The sequence below is a fragment of the Ammospiza nelsoni genome, chromosome 9 (assembly GCF_027579445.1).
Source record: "Ammospiza nelsoni isolate bAmmNel1 chromosome 9, bAmmNel1.pri, whole genome shotgun sequence".
Taxonomy (NCBI): domain Eukaryota; kingdom Metazoa; phylum Chordata; class Aves; order Passeriformes; family Passerellidae; genus Ammospiza; species Ammospiza nelsoni.
In genome coordinates this window covers 30,509,707-30,537,243 of record NC_080641.1, presented here as the reverse complement: position 1 = coordinate 30,537,243, position 27,537 = coordinate 30,509,707, and the positions used below count along the sequence as shown (strand labels likewise).

Sequence of the window (27,537 nt, the reverse complement as noted above, 5' to 3'; positions counted from 1 at the left end):
CTTTGCAAAATGCTCTGATGCCTGAAGCAATGTGGCCTCAAAGTAATTTTTAGAAAGTTCTTCATCCACAGACATCTCCCTTCAGTGACAGGGAGGAGCAGTGTGCTTCATTCTTTACATTTAAGACCACCCTGATTCAAAATTATCCTCCTTCACATCTTCTCTGACACAGCTCCTCTCCTTAGCACTTCATGCCTTCCAGACTTGGTACTTTGGAAGGAAGAACTTATTTCATGACCCTTTTCCTTTGTTCTTCAGCTGCCTCCTTTCTCTGCAATCCTTTCTACCCCCTGTATGTTCAGAAAGGGTGAGCTGGTACAGCTTCCCCATCCTCTCTTCCATTTGCTCTTTTCTAGAGCACACTTTTGTCCCCTGTAGCAGGATGGAGCTTGGCTCTTGCTGCCCTGCTTGGTGTCTAGCTGGGGTATCAGCAGAATATGATTAATGTGCTTTCACAGTTTGATTTCTAGGGACAGCTGGTTACCTTGTGTAAAAGCTATTTTCACATCTCTGTGGGCAAAGTAGGGCAAACCTACTTTTGATGTTAAGTCACTTAAGTATTTTTCTCTTTTCTACCTGTTAGTTTTATACCTGGATATTTTTGTTACTATCTCCTTTACATCCTGCTTCTTCATGATCTTGATAGTTGGCACTGTCTTCTGTGCAGAGGGATCCACCCAGCAATTGCTTTTTGTATGTTGTGTGAGTTTATACACAAACAAGTCCCCAGAGCTTCAGAGGCTTGCAGGTCAGTGTTTCCTGTAGCTGTGTTTGAAGTTAATGACACTGCAGCACTGCTCAGAAACCAAGACCTCAGCTTAGTTTGCCCCCATCAGCTTTGTTTCTTGTGCTGCCCATCTGTGTGTGACTTGCAGTAACTTACATGATCAGTTCTTCAGATGCATTTAGAAATCCCCTTGGATTCTCAGCTTTTCCTCCTTCTGTGGTGATAAAAAACCCCAAGACACTTCAAAATTCTTAGTACAGACCCAGCAAATTGCCAGGCTGAATTAATCTCTTGTAAATAAACATGCTGTCAGTTCTCTTTCTTCCAGAAACAACCTACAGAGGAAAAACATCCCAAAGTTAATTAGGGAGTGCCTGGATTGCAGCTCCCATCTGGCTGCCTGGGAGCAGAGGTTGCTTTGTGCACCTGAGGCTGGACAGGCTTTAAAGGAAGTTTCAGCTGGAGACTTGGGAAACCTCTCCTTTGCCATGTTGAGCAGCAGGGAACAAAACTGCAACAACCAAGAAAGCCTGCACGGCCAGAGTGTCTCATCTGTCATCCTGGCATGCTGAGTTTGGGAGTCATCTACTTCAAACACACTTTTGTCCCCGTGGCTGTCTGCCTGCCACCGTGTCTAGCCTGTATCAAACTGCTAATGAGCTTCATTCACGCAGAGCTCGTTTAGAGCTCCTGTAATAAATAGCTCTGAAGTGAAATATTATTAAACCCCGATGAATATGAGGTCATATTGGAGGTAATGAAACTTCTCTTAACTTTTGTTAAGAGGAGAGGTATTTGCATTTATGTTATGCTGTGATATTTATTTGCAGCTGACCTGGTATTGTGCCTGCTTGGGTTTGCCCAGCCAGGAGAACACTCCAGGGCTACTCCTTGACAACCGTCGCTACAGGTGGCTCCAAACTTGAGGCCTGAGGATAGAGATTCAGAAAGCAATAAAGATGGAATTACTCTGAGCAGAGCTCTCTCCAGAGAGTGGGATGAAAAGGGGAAGTCACTGCAAATCCATGCTCATTTCACAGACAGCAAAGCCAAAAATGGGGTTTCTCTAAAAGGTTGCATCCCCTTCCCAGACAGCTGTGTAAGTTGTCTTTGGCACTGGCTGGAGAGGGAAGGTTGCTGCCTGGAGGAAACCAGGAAACAATAATCAAGGTCTGTCTAAATGTTAAAAGTCACTTTGTCTCTAAACTATTTGGCATATTAACCCATTCCCCCTTCCCTCCTTGAAGAAACAGGTGCTGATTTGTTAAGCAGTTAGTCAAATAATCTCAGTTTGCTTTTCCCCTCAAGGTTTGTCTAGAGCAAGGTGTGGCTGTGCACAGTTCCCAGGCCTGCCATTGTCCAGGGAGCACCACTCCTGCCACTGCAGCACCAATCTGGTGCCACCACGTCAGCACCATCCAAGGAGGAGGAATCTTCGGTGACAAGTGCCAGCCAGCCCCTGTGACCTGTCACAGGGAGTGGCAACAATGACCAAAGCTTGAGTGACCCTCTCCAAGCTGTGAAAAATGTCATGGCACCATTTTGTGATGGTGAAATCTGCAGTAAGTTCCTTTGATTATGGACAAAAAAAAAAAAAAAAAAAAAAAAATAGAGACCCCAAACTGCTCTGCTCACAACTGTGCTGGAAGCAGGGACTGGCTGACCTGTGCTTGCAGCATTCCTGCTTCTGACTCAGAGCAGTGAGAGAGGCTGTCACACACCACCCGTGCTGGCTCTCATCCCAGCACGGGGCACAGCATCAGGAAAAGTGCAGGGAGCAGCCAGGATGTGGGACAGGCAGGGAGGGGGGAGCAGGCAGGTACAGCCTGCCCATGGGATCTCAAATGGGTGGGTGCTGCTCCCGTGCTCTGTTTGCCTCCAGCCAACACTGGAATCTCCTCCAGCCAACACAGGAATCTCCTCCTCCATTCCCTTGTCTCTGTTGTGATGTGGGGAGTTCCTAGAGTTTGCACCCTCTCAAAAGGTCATGATCCCATTGTTACCACTGCAAGCCAGGGCAAAGGAGGAGCTGGAGCAGGACTGAAGGGGCAGCAGTCTGTGGATTGAGTTTGGCTAAGGCTGTAGGTAACTGGCTGCTGATTAGAGTTTATTTGCTAGTGTACACTCATTTTGGGACCATTTTGCACATGCACAGCATGAAATAGGTAGATGTGCTGCAGAAATATTAATTGATAAGAACTGCAGATGTGCTCTCTGCTTTTTGAGAGTGCTTCAGGTCACAACATGACATGCTGTGCATGAAATAAGCTGCACTGGCAGCACAGTCAAATTTGGATGTCACTTTATTGTGCTGTTTCTGATATTATGAACAGTGTTCAAAGAGCCATTTGTGAGGATTTGGATGCATTAGCCCTGTTAAAGGGAATGAAATTTGCACACATCCTGGGGACACAGCATGGGCCTTACATGCTCTTTATTCCACACTGAAGTGGAGAAGAACCTGGGTGAGTGCTGCCTATCCAAACAAGGAGGATTTTGTTTGTGGGTGTCGTGTTTTTACCTGGCTCCCCTGACAACAGCTGATTTAACTGTTTTGGTGCTGCTCTTGCTTTAATAAATCAATCCATAAATTGATACATTAATTTTTTAAAACTCCCTTTTTAGAAAAGATTAAATTTGTTTCTTCAGATCAATTGCACTGTGAGAGGATGGAGTGTTTTGAATTTAAAATGTTGAGAGAGCAGTGGAGTATGTATGTTGTGCTTGATAAATGTGCTCTCCTGACTGCTGGGAGAGAGTGAGATAGATCCACATGTCAGAAAGCAAGATAAAGCACAGCATCTGCTCTACCACCTCCGTGCACTTGTGGGAGTTCTTTCCTGTTTCCTTATTTCCCATCTATAAATCTAAAATAACAAAGACCTCCCCCACTGGAAGTGGTATCAGCAATTCATGACCACACAACATTAAAACCTGGCAGGGAAGTGCACTAGGAGAGCAAAAATTATTCACTCCATAAATTATAGAACCATGTCTAAACAAGGTGATAGACAGCAAAAATCACTATATATTCTCCTGTCTCCTAATTACCCGGGTGCCTTCTTTTGGTACCACTGACTAAGAAAGGGCTTGTAGGTAAACACTGGCATTTCAGGAGTGGCATGAAATCTAAAAAAGCCTTTGGAAATTATGATTGAACAGTGGCTCTGCACTTGTGCCTGTGTTTTTGGGGTGTCAAATCAGGTGATCACTGCCAGATGCCCAAGTGAGCCTTGGCCATGGTGTGTCCTTTGCATCAAAGGTGCAGGTGTCTGCCCATGACCATTTCCACTCTGTGTTGGTGCTTTATAGGGCTGTGGGATCACAATGGTTTTCTAGACTGAGCATCAGTCAGCAGACTGAGAGAAGAGCTCTACCCATGCTGGGCTGATGAGAAGTCAGGTTTTGGCAGAGATCAATCACCCCAGAGCAACAAGAGGATTGCAAGGAGCAGGAAAGATTTTTTTAGGTGTCAAGCCTGCTAGGTTGTCTTTGAAATACTTGTTGTAATGAGTTTGGGATTTGGTTACGCTGTTGATTATTTCTAGTTGCCTACACAAAGCTGTTATTTTGCTTAAAGCTTAAATCAGGGTCTGGTTTATATAACAGTAATTTTAGCTGGGGTTTTGATGGCAAATACACATTTTCATTCTAGAAAAGGGTAGAATATTACTCTGATGTTGGGTAGTATTGTCCCCTGGGCCAACTGGCAGATAGCTCTGACTTGAGTAAAATGGAGAAGCTGTATGAAATCTGATCTGCAGAGAGAAGAGGTGCTCCTTAAGGCTGCTCAGCATATCTCCTGTGATTGTTCCTAAAATGTTCACCTTAGCTATATGCTAGTCATACAGTACTACTGTGCTCCCTGGCTTTCTACACTCCCATGACACTGGTAACTAGTCAACTGCCCTGGACAAAAGGTAGCAATAAATCAATTGTCAGATTCCTCTAAAGCGAGTGAACTGTTATAAAGCTCAAGCTGCTGCAAGGGCTGGTCGACCTATGAGCCAGTCTGAGGATCAGAGCTGAGGGTCAGATGCTGAAGATCACCAGGTGTGCAAAAAGCTTTTACAAGGGGACAAATTTGTTCCTGTGCTGTGTGGGCAGTGTCTGAGCCGAGTCCAAGTGCTGCACATCAAACAAAAGGCACAATGAGACTGAGAAGAAAGCAGCAGTGCTCTGGAGGACATAGCAGGGTGAAAAGACATCTGCACCCCCAAGTTTTAGGGGTTTGAGTTCAGAGGTACTGCCTGAAGGCAGAAACCCTGCAAATCCAGTACCTTTGAGCACCTCCTGCTCTGCCTCCCCTCACAAGGAGCCCTCTCCTGGGGCCCAACAAGACCTTGTGTTTGTGCTGAGGCACTTGCTTAAATCCCGCCATCTGTGCCGATTGTTAGGGAAGCACCTTCTTAGTTATGTCACACATAATGTTTAATATGTTTTTAAAAACCCAATATTTTGTTCATTCTGTCCAGGGCATCATGTTCAAAGGCTGTTTTGGTTTCCTGGAGAGGAACAGACCACAGTCAAGTCTCTCTGAGGTCTAAAAGGTTTTAAAGCTAAGAGGGTCCACCACAACCTCTTCATCAGCGCTCTTTCATATGAACGACTTAGATCGCAGCCCCTGCCTCAATTTCTGTCTCCTCACCAGGAGGAATGTAGCGCCTGGTGTCACATCGGCCATCACTAGGCTTCAGAGTTAACAGTGTTACTGATGACAATCCCAGCCCGTGCGGAAAGCGCGGTAAGAACGGCAAGTTCGGCTCGTACCCGGGACGTTTGCCGAGCCCGCGGGGGCTCCTGAGGCGATTGCCATTCCCGCGCTCCCCGCGGGCCCCCGCCCCGCCCCGCCGCGCTCCGCCCCCGGGGCCGCCCCAGGTACCGGCGGGGGGGCGGCTCCCGCCACGCGAGCAGCGGCCGCGGGACCGCTCGCCTCAGCTCGCTTCAGTTCAGTTCGGCTCTGCTCGGCTCGGCTCGGTTTGGCTCGGTTCGGTTTGCTTCGGCTCGTCCCGGCTCGGCTCGGCTCGGCTCAACGCCGCCGCTCCTCCGCCGCAGGTAAGAGCCGCGGCTTCTCTGAGGGAGCTCCTCCCGCGCCGTCGGGGCTGCTTCCCCTCGAAGGTGGCGGGGAAGGGGCTGGCGGTGTTCGGCACCTCATGTCCCCAACCGGGACCCACAAACTTCTCCTGCCCTCCTCGTCCCGGGCTCCGCGGGACGGCAAGCAGGAGGTGCCCGGCGGGTGAGCTCCGTGCCCCGAGGTGTGGTGTAACGGGCAGCCCTCGGGAGCGGCGGGGCGGAGAGGGCAACAGCAGTTCCATCTCTAAAATAAACATATCCCAGCAACGAGAGGCGATATAATATTGCCTTATCAGTAAAATACCCTCAGCCTCGCGGGAGGGGGGAGAGCGGAGAGCGGGGCCTTCCCGGCTGTTCCCCAGCTGGTGCGTAACCCGCCCGTTCCCGTCACTCTGGGCCGTGCCCGGCTCGGGGAGAGGGAACAGGGAACAGGTGACAACAACCGAAGTGCTGGGAATGGAGCACTGCCGGAATCGCGGCGCTGCTGTCGTCGTGGCTGCTCGGGCAGGGCACGGACCCGCTGCTGCCTCACAGCCCGCCCGAGCCGGCGGAGCGGACTTGCCCGCGCCCACCCTGCCCGTATAGCCCCGGGCAGCGCGCCCACCGCACCAAACCGAACGGATCCACCTTCTAATTCAGTTCATAAAAAGTACAAACTCTCCAGTTTGTCCAGTTTATGCTGTGCAAAACGCATGTGGTATTTTATTTTTCTTTTTGCCCCGCATTCTGGGACGACGCGTTGGTTTCCCCGCTGTTTTGTTTCTTGCCCGCCGCCCGGCAGTGCCGCTGGTGTGCGCGGTGACGGCGGCCGGGGGCACCGCAGCGGCATCGCCAGCACCGGCACCGGCGGCCCCACCTCCCCTGCCTCCCAAGGCTCTGTCTCCACGCTGTCCTTTCCTTCTTACAAGCTTGTGGGCTTGTGCAGTGCATCAGGTTGATGTGACCTAAGTGCAACTTGTCAAAAAAGGAAAAAAAAAAAACAAACCGAGGGGGACTAATTTTAACGTGGATTTTCCCATGTCCTGAGACAACATGACCGTCGTCTCTGAACATGGTTCTGTGAAATTCTTTGGTGGCAAATCTGGTTTTGACTTCTCCTGTTTTGCTTCTCATCACTTATTCCTCACCCAGTGCTGCACTCTCAGTTGTGCAAATAATAGTTTGCAGGGCTTAAGAGTTGCCTGGATTAGCTCTGGGTTCAAATAACATTCTCTTGTGAACGTATTGTTTTTCCCCCTCCAAAGGTAAAAATGTCGCTGGAAATATAATTTTGATCTGTGTGTTTGTAACTGTACTCAGATCATGGGAGCACTGGTATTGGGTTATAGAGGGTACAAAATTGAATCCATACACTTCTGTATGGAAGTGTGTAACTAAAAGGCTTTTATTTCCTGTTATTTGTGCTTACTATCCTGGAGGTGGTTGTATATGCATTTACTGGGACTTCGCTGCCTTCAGGACAGTTTTATCAGAACAATTCATAGTGTAAGTCAGAAGAGAGACAAATAAACTGAATTAAAATCAAGATTCCTTTGCAATTTTGACAAAATCATGATGCCCTCTTTGCAGACCCAATATATTTTCAGGTGACAATGTGAGAAGACTTACCAGCTTTATGTTTTACTAGCAGTAGTTCTTGTGTGCAGCAAAGCAATGCATTTAGTATTTGTTAACGTGATGGTTGCTGTGTAGTAGTCATGTTTGCTGCGTAGTTCAGAGGTGGTTTTTCCTACCTTCATTCTCATATGTTTTCATGCAGCTCCAGATTAAAATGTGCAGGTCACAGCATCACAGTTCAGGGTCTTGCATCATGCTGCCTGATTGTAGTTCCAGGGAAGGGCTCTCATGTCCACATTGCCCCCCAGTATTTTTTGTTACTGGTTTGGCTGAAGAAGTAGGGTTTTTTTGAGGCAGTTCTCAACGCTGAGAAATGTCCTGAACTGGTAATTTCAGGTATGCTTTTTGCGGTAAAAATGTATCTTGTGCTTCAGGTTCTGCGTATTTAGTGTGCCCCTGGAAATGTGTGCTTAGCTTAGTGCAGTAGTGTTTGATATTCGAAATAAGCAATAAGATTTATGTTTGGGAGTATTAGCTCATTAAAAAATGGGAAGTGTGAGGGTGCTTGTTCTAATCCCAGTTAGCAGGTGGCTTACTTTGCAGCATGGGAGAACATCATAGCATAGAGAAATGAATTAACTTATTCATCACAGATTTTCTGCTTGGAAGAGGAGCATTAACAGGCAGCAAATTAGACTTCTGCACTGCAGAGGCATCCTAAGCTGGCCCTGTCTCTGTGTGATTCTGGTTTGCAGGTGGTTTCTACAAGACAATTCCAGCCTCTGGTCACTTGATTCGGTGAGGACAGCAGCTTGTTTTTACCTAAAAATGAAAGGTTTTAGACCCAGTGGTGCAGAAAAGTCTGTAACTGTGTCCTGCTCATTGATGGAAGGGTGTCTGCCTGAACCTGCTTATGGCCTCACTCTAGCTCCAGATAGGGTGAGTGCTACCATATGCCTGAACTTCCCTTATCTTCCACCACAGTGGAAGCATGGTCATGGCTTTCTCCATGGAGAGCTGTATCCCTCCAGAACATAGCTGTGCCCTGCCTTCCAGCTGGGCAAGGATCAGCAGGGACTCACTCACAGATTCATCTCGTGTGTTGCTCTGTGTGCTTTCGTGTCACTGCTCCCTCAGTGTGTTCAGCAGTGAGGTGTGAGGAAGTGCTCCACCATCGCCAGTTCCTTCCTGAGAAAGAGAGGCAGAGCTGCAGGGCTGGAGATCCCACGAGGAGGGGCTGAATTCCGGGTTTCTGCTGTCTCGGCCGTCGCTGCAGTGTTTGTGACAGGAAGGAAGGGCTTTGAGGAGGGTGAATTTTGTAACAGCCCTCGGCCTCATCAGTGTGCACTGGTCTCTGGGACAGGGCTGGATTCGGGGCAGCCTCAGCTTGCAGTTCTGTAGCACTAGAAATTGGCTGGCTCCAGGATTCCTAAATTCAACAGAATATTCAGGGAGTTGTGGAAATCTCTGCGTCCCCTCTTTAGGGCATAGGAAAGATAAAAATCTCCTCTTCCCTGCATCCTCTGGGAGAGAGCTGAGCTGGGTTCAGATTTTTTTACTATTACATATTTTTCTGTGCATTTTCTGGAGTAGTGTGCTTGCCAACAGGAATGGAACCATGTGATAGTAAGAGAGTGGCAAACAACATTCATAGAAGAAAGTACAAAAGTGGAAACTAATATATCTTTATTTTTTTTTTGTTTGTTTTTGTTGCAATACTAAAAGGACTAATTCCTCCTTCCTGAGAATTTTATTCTGGCTCTAAAATGGGCTTTGAGGATGTTGAATGTTGTGCAGGAAATGGGAGAGGCATGGCTTGATGTTTGACTCAAGTAAATCTTTTTAACAGTCAAACCAAATGTCATTGTAAAGTTAGATGGCAAAAAAGTGGTACCTGCTGGTTCTTGACTCGTGTTCCACACCGAGCAAGTTCTTAAAAACTCTTTTAAAAGCTGTTTTTAAAGCCTGTGTTCCCAAATCTAAATGGGAATGAAAATAACCACTGACATTGCTTACAGGTTTTCATCCTTTAGTTGTTATGCATATATTGAACTTTTTTGTAGCACGTAAGTTCCAGAACAAATGCACTACAAGCATCTTCTTGTAAAGACTTCTGGACTCACTTATAAATGAATTCTATTAAAGCTGAAGCACTCAAGATGAAGAGCTCACATTTTTAAGATAATAAACATAGACTTTCTGTGTAGAGAGTTGAATTGTTTTTGTTCTAGATCTGTCAGTTGAGTGGCATTTAGATGACACCCCAAAGTCGAGTTCTGGGCAGTACTGAAGAGTGAGCCAGAGGCTGTCACAGGGAGCAGCTGTTGCAGAGGGCAGGGCTGTGAGAGCAGGAGGAAATGTAACTGAAAAATGTGCAATACTTTGAGCAAGAGCAAGCTGCTGTGGTGCTGCCAAGCGAGGTGATTGTCAATTGTGTGGATCCTGAGGAGGGATTTGTGTTTGATCCAAATTCCGGCCTGGAGTGGGTGGCTGCAGCCTGTTACTTACGTAAGGTCTGAGTGTGCCCAGGTGCTGTGGCAGGCTCCACAAGGCAAGATAATGTCAGTCAGGATGACAAATGGTGCTGTACCTTGGCTTACTGGAGAGAAAATGCACCAGACACAAACTTGGCCTTTACATTGTATTAGCCATGAAAAAGAGAGCTATGTTCTGTTATGTTTTTCTGCTCTAAATCTGGAATAATTATTACTTTGAAGCAGATATTTTTGTGTAGGTGTGCTCTAAGTTGCAGACGTCCTATTGCAGTTGTCTTTGCAGCATGGTAGACTTTGATCCAGGCTTTGTGCAAAACACCCTTGTGTACAGAGAGATTTCAGGTGCTTCTTGGTTCTGTTTGCTTTGCTGCCTTTCTTCAGGAAATGTGCAATGATTCCTATCCAAGGTTTTCTGTCCACTTGTGAGATTTATCCGGAACTTTAATTTTAGATTAGTAAAGATAATCTCCCTTTAATAAACTTTAAACTGCTGGCTTCTAATGTTTGCTGTTATCTTAATATCTGTTACTAACTCAAGCCCTGTTTCTGTTCTCTTTGTACACTGCAGGACTTTCCTCATTACTTTCAGTGGAGGAAGCTCAAACCTTGCACAACACTTTGTTCCCAGCCTAACCCCATTATTCCCTTACCTAATATTCTAATTATTCATCTTTACCATAATCATTGTAATCCTTTGCTTCTACATCGCAGGTTCAACAGTGTGACCACTCTCTTGATTCATATACTCACAGCAAAGCCTTCATCTCTCTCATGGATTATAGATCTAAATTGGTAACTATCGCTTGCTTGCAATGTTTATTAGCACTTGTTTATTGCTCATGCTCTGTTTTCTGCTTCTGATAAATCTCTCTCATGTAGAACAGCATTTATATAAGAGTCTCTAAGGTCACGGCCTTGTTTCCTTTATGAGCTTTATCCTTAGGACAGCACACATTGGCTCTAAAAAATTTCATTGCTTGGTAGAAATCTGGTTCAAAATGGAAATTCATTTCTGAAAAAGAAAACAGTATTTATTTTCCAATGACAGAGCACATAAAGGAGTGAGTTTTTATAATAGAAAATTGACTTAGATGTGTAATTTGTGAACTAGATTATTTTTAACTTAAATGCACTTTTTGGGAAAAAAATACACAAGGTATTAATGCTTTTGAGAAGAAGTTATGTTGCACATTAGTAGCAACTCTCAGGGGTTACTGTAGAAATAAAAGGAGTGGTTTCACCCCATCCTCTCATCTGCCTAATTAAAGAAATGTGTGTTACTGGATGATGATGAAACAGTTAAACCGTCACATTTAAATTGTTAGTGGTCTTAAATAGCATAAGACAAATATAGGAAATTACACTTTTGGCTTTAAAAATGAAGCACATTAAAAGATGTTTTTATTGCTAGAACTGCCCAGAAGTTGTAATATAGAGAATACACAGGTTCATAACAAGTTAAATTTGCAAATGTGTCTTAGGGTATAGTTTGAAGTAGAAGTTGTTTCAGTGTGACCAGGTTTCATGGTTAGCTGGGATGACTGGAGCAGAAAAGGAGATTCTTTCCCAAATTCAGACTTCTTTCTCACACTGTTGTGAGAGAGAATGGGATGTGGAAACAGCATGTTAGTGAACACACCCACATGGTTGCTAATAAAGAGACAGGTGACCTTCCATGGTAATGGTTGGATTTCTTGTTTCTTGTCTGTGAGAGGATAAAGAAGAACAGCTCTCCATTAGTTTGTAGCCATAACCATAAGGGCTGGCAACACGAAAAGTCAACCTTAGCCTTTTTTTCTGGCAATAAATAAATGGTGAGGTATATCAGTTAATTTCTAGCCAACACTTTAAGTTTGTCCTGAAGTTGGCTGTAGGCAAAAAATGTTTCAGAGCAGGGCTTACAGTGACCACTGCCAGTGATTCCTAAGAGCAGGAACACTTTGATGTTTGTGTTGCACTAGAAACCAGTTTGAGTCTTCACCATGATGCTGGTCACAAATTGAGCACAACTGAGTGGCTCCATCTATGTGACAGATTTCAGTGAGCACTAAAAACAACAAAGGCTGGTTTCCCATGAAGGTGTCTTAGGGCAATTGGCTTTTTTTCTTTTAAAATTCATTAGACCAAAATAGAAGCTAAAGACAGGAGAGCCACTTTGACCCAGGAATATATTCTTTGGTGGCTAATAAGCTCTGATTAAGATTTTATTGCTTTAGAGCATTTGCAGCATCCTGCTCTTATGTGGTTTCTTTGTCTAATAAAAGATGAGCTCACACTGCAGGCTTTTTCCTCAATAGGGAAATAATAAGGTATCTCAGAGCTACAAAACTGCCTGTTCCCACAAAACTAGTTGGAAGTGGCTGTGTTTGAGACCTTGCTCCCAAGAAGATTGTCAATATAAGTATGCTCTTAGCTACAAAAATAGGGGCTACCCAGGCAAAAAACTAAATGATGCAAGGTCTCATGCTGAAGTGTTCTCAAGGACAATCTGACTGGCAGCTTCTCCCTCTCCTGTGTAACAGGTTTTATGTCCTGTAGCAAAGTCTTTCCTGTGTAAGTATTTTATTGAGGATTAGTCCAAGAGAGTCAAAATGGAGCAGTGGAGAGCCTCTCCTTTGCCCTGTGTGTGGCAGCTGTATTTGACCTGGTCTCCTGTAACAGAGCTCTCTTGGGCTGTGTGTTTGTGTGAAACAGCAGAGATGCTGCTCTGTTTGGAGCCATCCTAAAGGAGCATCTGTGGCTGTGTGCCCAGGGAGCAGGGGTTACACTGCCAGCTGAATGAATGGCCTTGGACCAAGAGGGAGGACAGTCCCCTGGGAGCAATGGCTGTGTGAGCCTGCAGGTGGTTTGCACAGGAGCTGCCTGACCTCAGTGTTGTCTCCATTTCCCTGTGCTGCAGAATCTCCTCCAGGTGCAGAGGGCTGCAGGAGATGTGATTTTGTGGACCTTTCTCTCAGTAGCATAGCAACTGCCACCACTTGCCACTGCTCTGTCCCCTCTGCTTGGCTCCCTGAGCTGTGAGGGATCAGGAACCGAACCAACTTTCCAAGCAGCCCTGCAAAACAGGAGAAGCTGTAGGAGGATTTCTTTTTAACTGGGATCTCTGTGTTCTCTGAACCACCTCTCTGTGGGGTCCTCAGGGCTGACATGACTGGGCAGTGCTTGGAGCAGGAGTGAGACAACAGGTGGGGAAGAGGAAGGGAGGGGAGGAGCACCAGGAGGAAGGTCTGCTGTTCCCTGGCTTTGGGATTCAAGCACAAATTCCGGGGCAGCTCTGCAAACACTTCCAGCCCAAGTGCTGGTAGAGCACAGCTTCAGTAATGATCTGCCATCAGAGGGATAATCAGAAATTAGTATGAAAGTCCTTTCAGTTTCACTCTATTCACTAGAGGGGAAAGGGAAAAGTGAAATTTAAGCAAGGGGATGGAGTTTTCTTTAAAATTTTTGTGCTCTGTCTGCCTCTGGTGATTCAAGACACTGACCTGCAGCATCTTCAGCCAGCACAGAGGCCAGTGAGGGCTGTGCTTCTATGACAACAGCCCCACGTTCTGGACAAGTATCATTTGATCTTTTTCTCTGTGTTGTGCTTCTAACAAAGCTGCTCAAGCTGGCCACATTCTGTAATTGCTTTTTCAGCTGAGATCTGAAAGTCACATTTGTAGCCAGGTACAATTCTGATTAGAGCAATCTAGGAGGGTTAATAGGGGCAGCAGTGCTTCAGTTACAGGCTCACCTTGGAGTGTGTGGATGGGTTCTGGGCAGGCAGGGGTACAAAGAAGATTCTGATTCCTGTATGATTAGTACAATATCTTTGTTAAAGGTCTGCCTCTGAATCTGTAAAAGATCAGGCTTCAAATGATGAAAGTTTCTCACTATTTTGAGCCTGTGTGAGCAGAATGGAGAAGTAGAGATTTTAATTATTTTTTTCCTCTTTAGCAAGTGCACAAGTATTGTCAATGCAGAGATTATAAATGAGATTACTCTCATTTGTAGAGATTATGAGATGTGTATGGGGAAGATAGATGACTCAAATGGAAAATTTTCTGTCGTCCAGTGTGGTGATGGTACAAATCAGCTAATCACCTGATTCATAATTTTTGCAGCTGAGATTTCTAAGGATAAGGAGGCAGTAAGTGCATTGGCCTGAGTGTCTGAATGGAAGTTAGTCAGATGTTGAATTCTTCATTTTAGAAATTCCTGCCATCAACCACAACACATGGGTAGAAGAGCTGTTTTCTAATACACTAATGAGAAGAAAATTTGTGCTTGTGTTTTCTGGAGTGCTTGCAAAGGACTGTAGAACTGACTGAAGAGCAGCTGAAGTTCAGAAGAGTGTTTATCAGAATTATGCTGTATCCTACTGAGAAATACTTTTGGGAAGATTTTAATACATTCTGTGCAGCTGTTCACTATTGAGCTACTGATAAATTTCTTCAGAAACTGCCCTTGTGAATGCAGTCTGTGAACGAAATGTCTGCTGCACCAGCTCTTTTCTGTGTGAGAAGGTTGCATATGTTTAATCTGAGATAAACCATTGTGCACATTGCACTGAAGTTTAAACTGGGTTGCTTTTGGTTTCTTTCCCCTCTGCTGGAAATTTAAGTGAAGTTATCATCCCTATTTAAACTGCCTTGGGGGATAGCATTTTGGTTTAGAGTTGTGAATTTTGAGTTGTTTTTTTAGTTTTGTTGGGGTTTGTGGGGTGGTGGTGTTGTTGTTGCTGGTTTTTTTCAGTGAATGGGTGAAGGTGAGACCTGCTAAGAAGGGAGGCATTTGGGCACATGCTGAGAGTAGATATTGGAGTGAGTTTTGTTCCCAAAGGTGCCTGTGAATTTGAGTTGAGGAGGAAGTTAACTTCTGTGGATGCTGGGTGAAGGAGGCTTCTGTCACTGCTTAGTGCCTTCTGACTGCACACGAGTAGCCCAGGCCCTGCTTTGCATAAGTAGCTGCTAATTAAACTTGTGCTGTCATTGCCCCAATTTGCAAACCTATAACTTGTTATAAGGAGCCAAGACCTTTGCTTATTTGATGTGTGGTAGTTTCAAACAGCAGGAGAGATTAAAAGTGTGGTATATCTGTTAAAAGGTGAAGTTTCTGTTTCCTCCTCTGTAGTAATTTGGTTTGTGTGGTTGTGTTCTGTACAACCAGAGGTGAAAAGTCAGAGTCTTACCTCTTCCCACCAGCTGTCTCAGCTGCACACATTGGAGCATTCAGGGCTGCTCATGGCCCTTAATGATTCGTATTCTGCTGTTGTTTTTTTGTTTCTGAATCTAAAAGGGATAATTTATCCATTCCAAATGCTGTCTGCACCACCACTGAGCCCTCACGTTTTATACAGTCTTTATTCCAATTGCAGTCTTAAGAGTAGATAGGTGTTGGATGGATTCGAAGTTTCCAGCTGAAATTCCTGGTTTTTTCATATTTTCCTATTTCCTTTTGTTTTTCTTCTGTAAATGTTTAGGGAGAGAACTTTTGTAAGGATAAAATGGTGGTGTTGCATGCACTAGAAGTGTGGATCTTCTATAGAAGTAGTAAAACCAATTATTTAGGTTTATTTACCTTGGAGGCTGCTTGATGAGTTGCATGGTTGGATGCACTGTCAAAGATTTTAGTTCTTGGTTGCAGTTTATTGGAGCAACAGCAGTGGCACCCTGCCACTGGAGTAAAGAATGCTGTTTCCCCATGAGAATTTGAACAATCTGCAGTGGCCATCTGTTATTCTGTTAAATACAAAGCAGTGCAACAGGTGTATTTCTTGGGTTTGGAAGTCTTACCAGCACGAATGAACACTAAACAGGATTAAAGCCAGAATTTAAAAGAAGATTTCAAAGTGTACTCCTCTTTAGTCAGCAGATATGGTGGTTTTGACATTAGAAAGTGGAGAGATAACCCAAACATATGGCACACAGTTAAGGAATACAAATGCTGAACTGCTCTTAAATCTGTTCTTTTCCCACGTTTGTCATTTTCTTAGATGGCTTCAGTAACAGATGCCAGATTCAGGCAGAAGGATACTTCAGACCAAAATTTTGATTACATGTTCAAGCTCCTGATCATTGGCAACAGCAGTGTGGGTAAAACATCCTTCCTCTTCAGATACGCCGACGACACCTTCACTCCAGCCTTTGTGAGCACGGTGGGGATCGACTTCAAGGTGAAAACAGTTTACAGGAATGACAAGAGGGTGAAGCTGCAGATCTGGGTAAGTGCCAGCACTTTCAAAGATGCTTTATATTAATCCCAGCAGAGCTGTGATGGTAAAATGTGGCTTGTTTGGAAGTGGGTTTTTGGGTTGGTGTAGATTTTAGTTGTTCATAAGTTGTGTGTGGCTGGGCCTTTGTGTCCCTGCAGTAAACTGAGGGAGTTCTCTTTGTGTCTGTCTCTCTCCTAATGTGGTTTAAGGAGCTGCTCTGCGTTTGAGTGAACTCTACACACAGCTCATACTATCATTTTATGGCCTCTACATGAGATATTTGTATCTTCCTGTAACTCATGTACCTGCTCAGCAGCCCATTTTCACCCAATTTCTGCCCCATCTAAGAGCTTAATCTTCTAATTGCTCTACACACACCTGATTTGTAAATCTTTAATAATTGCATTTAAATGTCAAATTACAGTAATCACATCTGGGTTTTCTATTTATTGTGATGATCTTGAGTAGTGAGAATCTAAAATGACGTGCTTTTTTTTTGTACTACAACTACATGATTCATTTTATTTCTGTGTTGCTGGGTACAATGTAAAACAAATTATATAATAAAAGATCCTTTTCATGTTGTAAAATCCTGACATTGAAACTAAGGTAGGTCACCTGATGTGAAATTGATTGAATTAATTTAGGGTTTTGGCAATAAAAATGTTTTTACTTCAGGCTCTATAAGCAACTAAAGATGATTTCCATTTAGTTGGCCTTTGTGAATTTTGGAACGTGAAATTTTCTAAGAATTTGTGTAGAAGCGAGACAGAAAACACCATAAAATATTAGAGTTTTTTCAAAGACATTGTGATTAAAGTGAATTAAGCAATAATCTTAATTAAATCTGTTAGAGGGCTTCTGGGCAAAAAGGGCTTTAATAACCTTAAACTTCTTTTGAAAAGAGATGTCAGGTGAATTCTTCAGAGGGTGCAGTCCACAGGACCTGTAATATTGGAGTTACCAACAACACTGTTGATTTAACATTTATTTTTAATAAAAGGTACACCTAAGTGTTGGACAGTTTCCAGAGTAACTTGTGTTCTGTTCTTTTCTTTTTTTGCATGGATCCCTGACATGAGTCATGATTCAAGGACCTTAACAAAACCACTGTGTGCCTCTATCAAAGCCACAGCATTTAAACATGTTTGTGCCGTGCCTGTCCTGAGATTATATTTGCCATTCAATGTGTTCTCCAGCGTACATGAAGTAATAGTGGGGTCCATTGGCATTCCAAAACTGTGGGTTCCTATGTGTGGGAAGAAAGAGTTTTCATACAATTGGTTTTTTAAAGTATTTATAGCTGCTGTTGAGTTTCTAGGAGTGTGGGACTCTGTAGCTCCATTAAGCCCTTTGCTCTGACTTACAATTTTCCAGTTATGTTGACATTTTTTCAAATTATTTCTCCCTAAGCTTGGCATTAAGCCTTATCTGAATCAGATTTAATGTGAAAATAAGTGAAGGAGAAGGTACAAGTGTTTGACTTAACCACTTCAAATATTTTTCTAAAACCCAGAGAAAAGCACTTCTAGGAACCTGTGGTGTTCTCTTCTCCATAGACCCTGGGTTTTTTCAGTTCAGGGGTGCTTGTGGAGCTCTGAAGTGAGCGCAGCTGTGACACACTGGAGGTGCCCAAGGGCTGTGCCAAATAACCTTGTTCTGTGCTCTGCAATCTCCAGGTGAGAGGGGAGTTACTGCTGCTGTGCTGTCATCCAGAGGGATCCACCATCAGTGGGACTTCCTTTACACTGCCTGTTGCCTGTGTTGAACAGAAGAGCAGAATTTGGGTGCAAGACCCAAATTCTTGTGTTGTCTGAAAAATTCGTGCTGCCTCAAGGGCCGAGCAGGCGCACGTAAAGGCTGACAGCTGTGCCTGTAAATGCCTCTGGCCTGACTCCTGGTTTTGTTTCTCCAGCACAAGTTGATGAGCATTTTAAAGCCAAAGGTCTTGCCTTTGTGTTTGTGCTGAGTTTGAGGGAGTCTGTATTTTGTGAATCAGGGTTTGACAGGCTGTCGCATGGAATGATCAGAAGAATGCTCCTCTGTTTGATTGTGGTGTCATTCGTGGGCCTCTTGCTTTGTTGACACTAATGCCTCCATCACCCAAATTGATATTTTAATAATCAGTTGTGCTTGTGACTAAGCAGTCTGGGAAATGATCTGCTTTGAAAAGACTTGAAAGGAATATTTCTCTAGCTTGAGAGGAACAGGACATAGCAGAGATATTCATGATGTTTTTAAGGTAGAATGACAGCACTGCTGCTGCATATGGAAACAGTAAAATGGTTCAGAGAGGGGTTTATGAAATAATTTTTGTTGCCTTTTTTCCCCTTTCTTTGAAGAACTCCAAGATCAGTTGACTGTGTTTTAATTTCAAATATTTTCTATCTTGTTTAGAAATGGTAGTGTTGTGCTAATAGAATAAATTAACTTTATTGAGAACATTTGTTTTGTAGTTGGATGAGACTTAGTAATTTAATATCTAATTAAAAACCGTTACTACATAAATATATTCATATATTATATAGATATTTACATATCTACATAAATATAATTTTTGATTAGGTTTTTTTTATGCCACTGCCATCTGTAATAATACTTTTATATAAAGCATCTTCCTTATGATTGGGTTATAAGGAGCCAACTTATAATATCTCTCTGCATTTCTTGATGAATTTTGTATTCCCAGAGTTGCTAATTACTGTTTACTGGAGGAAAACTATTATATTTTCAGCTAGGTATGTTTTTTATTATAAATAAATCTCAAAGGCAACATTATTATATTCTTAGCAAATGCAGACAGTTAATACTTAATGCAGAGTTCAGGTTGCCTAGCAGCTAGAGAGGGCCACTTTGTCCAGATCCACATGGAGGCAGGGTGAATGAATAAAAGTGATTTCAGTTTTAGGTAAGAGCAAGGTGAGATTTCTTTTTCTGCCTTCTGTGCATTTGTGTGGCTATTGCTGGTGGGGAATAATGGTGGTGAAAATGACAGCAGAGCTCCTGAGCAACGTGGCCTCAAGGGGAGCTGCTGGGGGGCAGCCTCTGGTCCTTGTGCTGGCCCAGGCTGGGTTCATTGCATGAACTCTTTGCACAGTATCATAAATTAACTGATAGAAAATCACTGGCAGAGTTCAGCCCCAAACACCCAATACACACTTTGTGTGAGGAATTTGATTACATTTCCATTGTGTTTTTGTGCAGAACCTTACACAAAGGACTCTCAACATTGATGTGATTAATTATAAACATAACTAAATACAGGATTTGGCAGCTGATGTTACAGTTGAAACTGCTTTCACCCCCTTTGTAAAAAGCAACAGAGATTAAATTTAACTTCAGGTTAAAAGGCAGAAAGGCTGTGATGCTCAGACAGAGGCAGCATATTTAGACTGCAGTAAGATTTTTCTTTTAAGGAGCTGTTTATCAGAATTAAACTGCTAGGATGAAGGTTTTTCCTTCTCATTAACAAAAATGTCTCTGTGGCTTAGCTGCTGAAACCTGTTGGGGTGTGAGATTAGCTTTAGTGGATGTCTGAAGCACGTGTTACAGCTCTCAGGCACAGCTGGGGAGAGGGCACAAAGCAACATTGCTCTGGGTTTTTCGGATTTTTAAATCAGAAATATGACAACTGCTAATTATACTGAGTGGCAGTTACCACTACAAAACAGAAAAGTATAAAGCAAAATAAGCCCCCTGCTGTGTGGCTGTCCAGAGGGCAAATACAATACACAGTGTTTTTAACAGCTTTTTGTATCAGGCATTGCCTGGATGACAGGATCATCTTGTGCAGCTCGCCTCGTAGGGAAGGGATTCAAAGCAGTAACACTGGCAACTGAGTTCCTTTTTTTTTTTCCTTTTTTTTTTTTTTTTATCCAGTTTCAGGAAGTAAAATTAGAACACCATCATATTTGATTGTAAATTTTAATGTTAATTGCGCACTTAACCAAAAGCTAATTATGCATTTCAGATGAGAGAATCATCTATTCCCAAGGCATCCTATTCCTGTCATGGTTTTGCTAAGTTCCTTGCAAGCACTGACTTTAGGCTTGAATGCTTGCACAAAACTTGTTTCTATAAAAAGGGATAATAAGGTTCAGTAATTAAATGTATAGATGTGATAGTGATGGGTGTCTCTAAAGCACTAATGGGCCTGATTCTGCTTTTATGGACTCACAGTTGTTGTGAAATCCTCTGATTTGCTGTTTAGATGAAGAACTAAAATGGAGAAATTCATGATAGTGAAAAGATCAGGTTGATCCTTGTAAGGGAGTCAAGGATTACATTTTATTTGCAGCATTAAGGACTTACTGGGTCCCAGGAATGGAAATCATTGTGGGTGAGTGGATGTAAAGCACTGCTTCTCATGCTAAAATACAATGCAGAACATTTGACTGGAGAAGAGATGCAGTAACAGTGTCTGTAATTCAATTCCAAGGTCTTGGTTATATCTCAAGTAATAATACTTCTGCTTTGAGAAGAACTTGGTGCTCATGCCACTCTGAATGGCTTTAAGATTAGAGTTGCAAGGGTGATCCAAAGGAGAGAAATAAAAACTTGACAAATAAGACCCTTGACAAATAAGACAAAATGACTGATGGGTCAGTTACCCAACTCACTGTTGAATTATTGAACAGCCTAAGCTTGCTGAGCAGGACATTGCTGTGTTTGCAGTCAGACAGTTGACATGGAGGGTTTATTTCTGTTTATAGTTAATCACCTCAATCTCATTGTTATCTCATTAGAACACTGCATTACAGTGAAGGCCAAGTTCAACTTCAGTCTAAGCTCTGATACCACTGCAGCCATCCCTGCTGACAATACTGGATTTGCTCTCACTGCAGGTGTAGTATCTCTCTCTGTGCTCCATCTTTGCAGAGTTGCTGTGCCCTTGGAGGCCTTGCTTTGTACATTTCAGTGAAATGAGACACATTCAGAGGTACCAGGCTGTATCCAGGGGCAGTGTTGAGTGTGTGTTTGTTGATAAAGAGCTGTTGGTAGTTCAAAGGTTTGGACCTTTCCTAGAGAAAATGGACCAATGCTGACTGTTTGTTCAGTAGGGTGAAAGCTGTACATGGGAAATTTCAAGGGAAATTATTTACTTGATGAGGTGAGGCAGTTAAGCTTTGAGAGCACAAATTAATTGCCAGCCTTCTAACGTTTTGCATTTAATGCTTTTTTACCAGAAATTCAGAATAGATATTTTGAAGTAATTTTATATAAGGTCTGAGACTCACGTGCCTTGAAACCCTTTCCTGTTGTCCTTGTCTCATCAGAATCACCCTTATTATGATTTTCTTTCACAATTTTATCTTCTGCATAATGACTGGGTATATTCTATATTTAAATATGCTGGGTGATCAGTTATGAGATAACACAGGGGGTGAAATTTGAGTTCTCACAGTGTTTGTCTCAAGTGAGCTTGTACTTAGTGTGTCACATTTGGTCAGATGAGAAAATACAACTACTGTGCTTACTCACATTTATAACTTTCATGAATTGTATTGTCTACTGCAGTGCCATGTTTATGCAACACTTGAGTACCTGACTGATTTTAGAACTCAAAAAAGGGAATCCAAACCCCCAGAAATGTTTTTCAGGGGTGAGAAATTGTACCCTGTAGCACAGCTGGAGTACCTAGGAATTTAGCAGCATGTACTTTGTGATTTGTTTTCTGTTGTCCAGCTGTTCAACATCATCCTGATTGATTAAACAGCATGAACTGAGCTCCCAGAGATAAGCACTAATTTTCTGTGTTCTGTTGCACTGGAGGCATTGGACTCTGCAGACAGAAGGAAACATTTGTGAGAAGCACCAGAAACTGGACAAAAAAGCAGCACATTCCTGTAGTGTGGAGAACTGGGAAGTTTATGGTTTGCTGGTTAGGTTCTCCCATCTGCAGAGCAATGTAATGTTTACCAGGTGACACTGATCTCAACTCACATTTCTGGTGAGCTGTTTTGGCTGCCCAGGAAATAATGAGAATGACAAAGTAGGAAACATAAATCCTGTTTGGGGTAAGATGTATCTTCCCAGTAGCAGCTTAGCACCTTGCATTTTATGGCTGGGTCACTCCACTGCAGCCCAAAAGTGTACCCTAAGCATCCCAGTGTATCCTCCTCTGCTTCTGCCACAGTCTGGGTTTGCAGCATTGCTGAGATGTTCCTCCATCAGAATGCAGCTGCCAGTCCCAAGTGTCCTGCTCAGCTCATGGCACCCTGTACTTCTGTTGTGCACTTGCATCTTGCTTGAAAATTCCTCCAGTATTGCCAGTTCTGCTTTGCATCCATTTCTCTGCTAAACAAATACTCACTGCTTCACTACTAATTTGTGTCAGGAGCTGAAACAGGAGGTGGCAGGAGTGTTTGAAACTTGAGGGGAGCAGGTGTAAGTGCAGCAGATAAACACTGCGTTATGAGCTGCTGTGCTTCATTAACTCAAGTACCTTCATGTGATCTATGACTGAAGTGATTGAACTTTGTGTACTACCCAAAGAAGGCTCGATGGTGGTATTTTCTCAGCCAGATTCTGGCTGCTTTGTCTCTCTGACAAACTCACCCAGACATCTGCAGCAGTGCTGGAGGGTGAAGCCACGGCGAGAGAGCGGCGGCTGAGGATCCGTGTGTGCACAGATGCTGCTGGTGCTGCCAGCTTTTACTGTCCCTCTGCTTTCCTTGCAGCCAGAGCAGTAAAGCACACCATGCAGGGGAGCTGTGCAGGGATGTTTACGAGGCAGAGCACTCACCCTACTGCTGGTTTGGCTTTTGCCTGTGCTTATTCCAAGGCTCACCTGCTGCTTCCCCTCGGCGCGTCCCTGGGTCGGCGCTGCCTCCGTGGCGGTTGTGAAGCTGCTGCGTGTTCAGTGCCATGGAAACTGGATCCTGCTCCGCTGCCTGCCAGCGGGCACCAAGCCTGCCCAGTTGTCAAAGGAGTGCTCCAAGTGCCAAATTGTGCTAGACTGGCATGAGTCAGCTTTGAGAAGTCCAGGTGAAGTCCTTTACCAAGGACTGCAAGTCTTTTCTTTTGAGGGAAGAAAGAGAAATAACTCCCATCAAATGTGTTTTGGATTTTTTTTAAACTCTAAAAGACTAAAAAATGTGTTTTCATTGGAATTACCACCAAGTGCTAAATTGCTTTCTTGCTCTGCAGTTTGACTTCATGCTGTACACATTTCTGTAAGGCTGGGCTACTTTTCCCATTGTTTCCTCTTTGTGTTGTGCACCCTGACTTGCTCTTGGAGAGGTTAGAGGGCACCTTTGTAAGCACTTTTGCACTAACTGCAAGGTGAATTCTTGCAGAGTACTGTCATAACAACATTTAAAATTGTGGAGTTGTATCTAAGAGTGAGCAAGTAGAGCTGGGGAAAAGTGAGGAATTCTTGTTTGCTTTTTAGAGAAGAAATACTCTTGACTGTGATAAAGCACACAGGTGCATCACTTAATTATATGGAATAGTAACACTGGAAATTTACAGCAAGCAAGGATAATTAAGGAATGCATTTTTCAAGTCTTTCATGTACAAGAGTGGAGTGATGGACCATGATAACTTCTATGCCTCTGTTACCCTCTCCTGGCCCTCACTGGGTTGTAGAACCACCAGCACTGTGAGGGCTGGTACTGTGAGTGCAGTGTAGTGAAGTTTTCTGAAAGAAGGAAGGTTGTGCTCAGTGCAGCATGATGGGGCTTGCAGCAAGCCTGGCTTAGCTAAAACACAGCTTCAGCTGGCTCTGCTGTGCCCCTCCACCTCTGGAGTCCTGTGCAGACAACTCCACTGTGCAGTGCTGATGTGTCTGAAGGGAGCAAGAGAGTGCAGTGAAAACTGGGGCAAAACTTGTGTAGAACCAAAGCAGGACCATGACAAGAAAAACCCCAGTGCCTGTAATGAATACATGAATTACAGTGCAGAACAGCACCAAGGAGCAGTGCTGGAAATGCTGGCTTAAAAGCAGCAAGGAGTGGTCCTGAGCAGCAATCCCAGAGGGGCTGGAGGGGTGGAATTGCTGTTGCAGAAGTGTCTGTGTGAACTCCAGGTGGATTCCAGCCCTCCTGGGAGTGGCTGGTGTCTGAGCTTCCTGAGATGGAAGTGGATTTATATTTGGCAAATCTCTTCAGCTGGTTTTTATACATCCTTCCTCACCAAACCCCTTCTCTAGGTTGTTTTCCTCAGTGTGAGAGCAAAGCACAAAAGGGACTTGAATGGTTTGGCTGATTATGGGAACTCAGAGCTTCAGCTGAGCAGTGTTCCTGTACTGATGCTCATTCTGACTGCTGTGGTATAATTATGCAACTGCTGCAAACCCATACCTGTTTAAGGTGCCTTAACCCAGCTAAAATGATCTTCTCTTTTAGAAGAATGACCTTCATATTGAAAACAGCATGCAACAAGAGTCACTACTGCAAAGATATTAAATGAGGTAAATCTGTGAGAACTGCTTAGTCCCTCTTGAATTTTTGGGGAATTGGAAGTGTAAGATTAGTAATTTCCTTCCAGTCTCACTGGTTAATGATTTTAGGGAAAAGCAAACTCTTGCAAGGGAAGAATCTGCATAAAGTCCTCCTCTGTGATGTACTTTCTACTGTTCTGAGTTGCACATGCCACAGTAGCATGTTCAAAGCTGTGGCCATCATTCTGAGGTCTTGGAAATGTTTGAAATTACTTCAGTTTTTCTGCTAAAATTCTGATATAAATATGTATAGGAGCTACCTAGTGTTCAAGAGACTGCAAGAAATCTAAAGGGAACAAATTCAGTAAAAATACACCATTGTCATAGCAAACCTTTTATTTCAGTAATCTTTCACCTAAGTCTGGAAGTGGTCTTGGTCTACAGGATATTTACTGCTTTAACAGGAAATTTCACCTGAGTGAGTGGAACTTGCTGAATCTGGCTGAAAGTTGGACACAGCAGCACCTTTGTGTCAGTGCAACATCAGCTCAAAGTGATTTGTCAGTTCTCCCATCTGCAGCAGGGGCTTTGGGAATGCTCCCTTGCCCACCTGGCTGGCAGACCAGGAAGCAGTTGTGTGTCAAAGCCTGATGTTGCTAAGTGATGGCAAAGTAGCCACCTGCCTTAGCATTTACAAACCCCAGTGCTCAAACAGAAGGAAATGAATAGCTTTATTTTCCATTCACTGCATGCAAGGTGTTTATTCACTCTGGTCCTGAAAGTATCAAACATATGCATCCCTTTTACTCCAGCTGGAATCTTCAGGGCTTTCAAGTCCCTGGAATGGCAGCTGTTTATTCTGCCTGAGAATGCATCCCCCAAGTAATGTTGGATTGCCCTATAGCTGTGAGAGACACTGCAGTGAGTTTGATTAAAAAAATACATACTTCAAAAAAAACCAAACCAAAAACCCAATACAAAACCAAACTGCTTTTTGTCAGCTAATACAAAGGCAGTGAAGAGGTGGTATTTGTTTAGTTGGTTATAATGTCAGAATCCATGCAGTAGCCCTCTTTATCTTTTCTCTCCTCCTTGCTTTTTTAAGCTATAGCCTATGTGGCCAAGAAAAATTGTAGCATTGATTTATTTTCTTACTATATTTTTTGTGAAAGAGGCTGAGAAGAAATACAGGTTATCAGATTTGGTAACTACTCTGGGACTGTTACCAGGAAATGGGAGAAGTAGGAGATCTTTCACTTCTTGTCTACTTATTTTACAGATATTAAAAAAAAATTTATAAAGGCTTAATTGCCCTCATGCCACAGGTGAGTCTGCTGTGTTCTGCTAAAATCTGTCTGCTCAATAAAGTACTTGTTCAAAATAATCTCTCAAAGGGAAATGCTGAGTGACTTTTGCAGCCATGACTCACTGGATCTTCATTTTTTAAATGAAAAGATTCCCAAGACATATTAGGATCTCATCTATTAAATTCTTGATTAATAACAAAAAGAGTATTAGTTTGATAGTGTGTCAAGGCTTGAGGGATTCTTATAACCAGTGTTCTCTCTTCAGAACAGAAAATAGTTCATTTTTTCACTGAGAAGGATCTGGCAAAGACCCAGGTTTGGAGCTAGAGCCCCTCAGCTGAGAGAATGGAAGCTTTGCAGTAGTTGTCTCCCTGTGGGGGGCACTCAGGAATCCAGCTCCCCAAATAAATTTGTGTCCTCCCTTCATCTAGAGGATGTGGACCATCTGTGTCTGTGCAGAAGAAGGATCAGGGGTTTTCAGGAATGAAATCTGTACTGACACCAGTGATTACTTCCTACTCCTAAAAAATGAGCTCTTCCTGAGTTTTACAGTTCTGCCCAACACAGGTGGCCCTTTGGATTTGAATTTGAATTGGAGCAGTTTCTAGCAGGGCTTTCTGACCCCCGAGAGGCTCTCTTCCAGAGTCATGAGTGTGTCCTGTGTAGAGAAGTCTCGGTCGGTTTCTCGGCTGTTTAGGTGGCCTGGAAAGGCCCAGGGATGGCCTTGAAGAGCCCGGCGCTTCAAAGGACGAGGAGAGACTTCTGATCTTGTCTCGGTCTCAGTGTTTATTAATTGTTTATCTAAAAGATTTTCTTTCAGCCCGACAGAGGTCTGCACAGCAAGCCAGCCATGGGCACACTGCGAGCCCCCAGGGCGGTCACTTATCTTTATACTCAAAGTTATGTATACAATATTTATAATTTTTCCCCAATACCTTTTACCCTTATTAACCGGTGCACTTCTAGTAATAACCAATCCCAAAGTGCCACCATCACCACAGAAGATGGAGGCTAAGAAGAAGAAGAAGAACAGGACACGCCCCAATTCCTCCATCTTACTTCTTTAGACCCCCCTGTACCAAAATCCTAAACCCTGTGTCTTACACTCTAATTAACTTATCCCTTCACCATACACCCAGTGAAATCCTCCCATCCTCATACAGGTGTTGTCTCCTGTGTCGGATCAAAGTCCAGCCACCAGACACTTCTGGCAACGTTCCAGGACTCCCGAGCCCCCCAAGGGTGGTCTCGGTCCCTCTGCACATCAGTCCTGAGGTGCTGAGATCCCACAGTCTCCTCTCTTGGGAATCTCGGTGCTTTGGTTCTCGGCTTTGGCAGTCCCAAAGTGTCACTCAACTCCCACAGGCAGCTATAAAATCCTGTAAGTTTAGCTTTGCTCTTATGATTGATCTCTTCGTTCACTCTGAGTAATGAATGGAACAGAAAATTGTGTTTCTTTGTTTTATTGAGTAATGAAAGGGAAAATTGTTCTTCCTTTACTAAATAACCATTGCCAAAAATAGCAATTGCAAAAATACCTGACTATATTTTATCTGTCTCCTCTTCCTTACTATTATTTTACTACACTAAATGCAATCTTTTTTTTTTTCCCCCTTTGGATTTCTTTCTGTCTTTGTGCCCTGAAGCTGCAAACAGCAAATTTTGTGAGTCATATAAATGTTCTGAGACATCAAATTAAGTACAAACTGGAGAATGAGTTCTCAAAAGGTTGTGAATGCTGCTGACGTCAATCTCAGATAGAAATAAGAAACAAGATATGGCTGGCAGATCCTGTGAGCAGG

General features: G+C 43.5%; 1 protein-coding gene across 3 annotated transcripts in view; it reads left to right on the top strand.

Moving 5' to 3' along the window:
• Positions 1 to 5,604: 5,604 nt before the first annotated feature.
• RAB3B (RAB3B, member RAS oncogene family) overlaps positions 5,605 to 27,537 on the top strand; it is a 53,217-nt gene continuing 31,284 nt past the window's right edge. The window contains exons 1-3 of one of the 3 annotated variants that reach the window (XM_059478490.1): positions 5,711 to 5,782; positions 10,564 to 10,644; positions 15,827 to 16,054. In XM_059478490.1, the coding sequence (XP_059334473.1) occupies positions 10,624 to 10,644; positions 15,827 to 16,054 (249 nt within the window). In that variant the 5' untranslated portion in view covers positions 5,711 to 5,782; positions 10,564 to 10,623. Of the gene's footprint in view, positions 5,783 to 8,119; positions 8,156 to 10,563; positions 10,645 to 15,826; positions 16,055 to 27,537 lie in introns of those variants that run through there. The other 2 variants (XM_059478491.1, XM_059478492.1) reach the window with 2 other exon arrangements.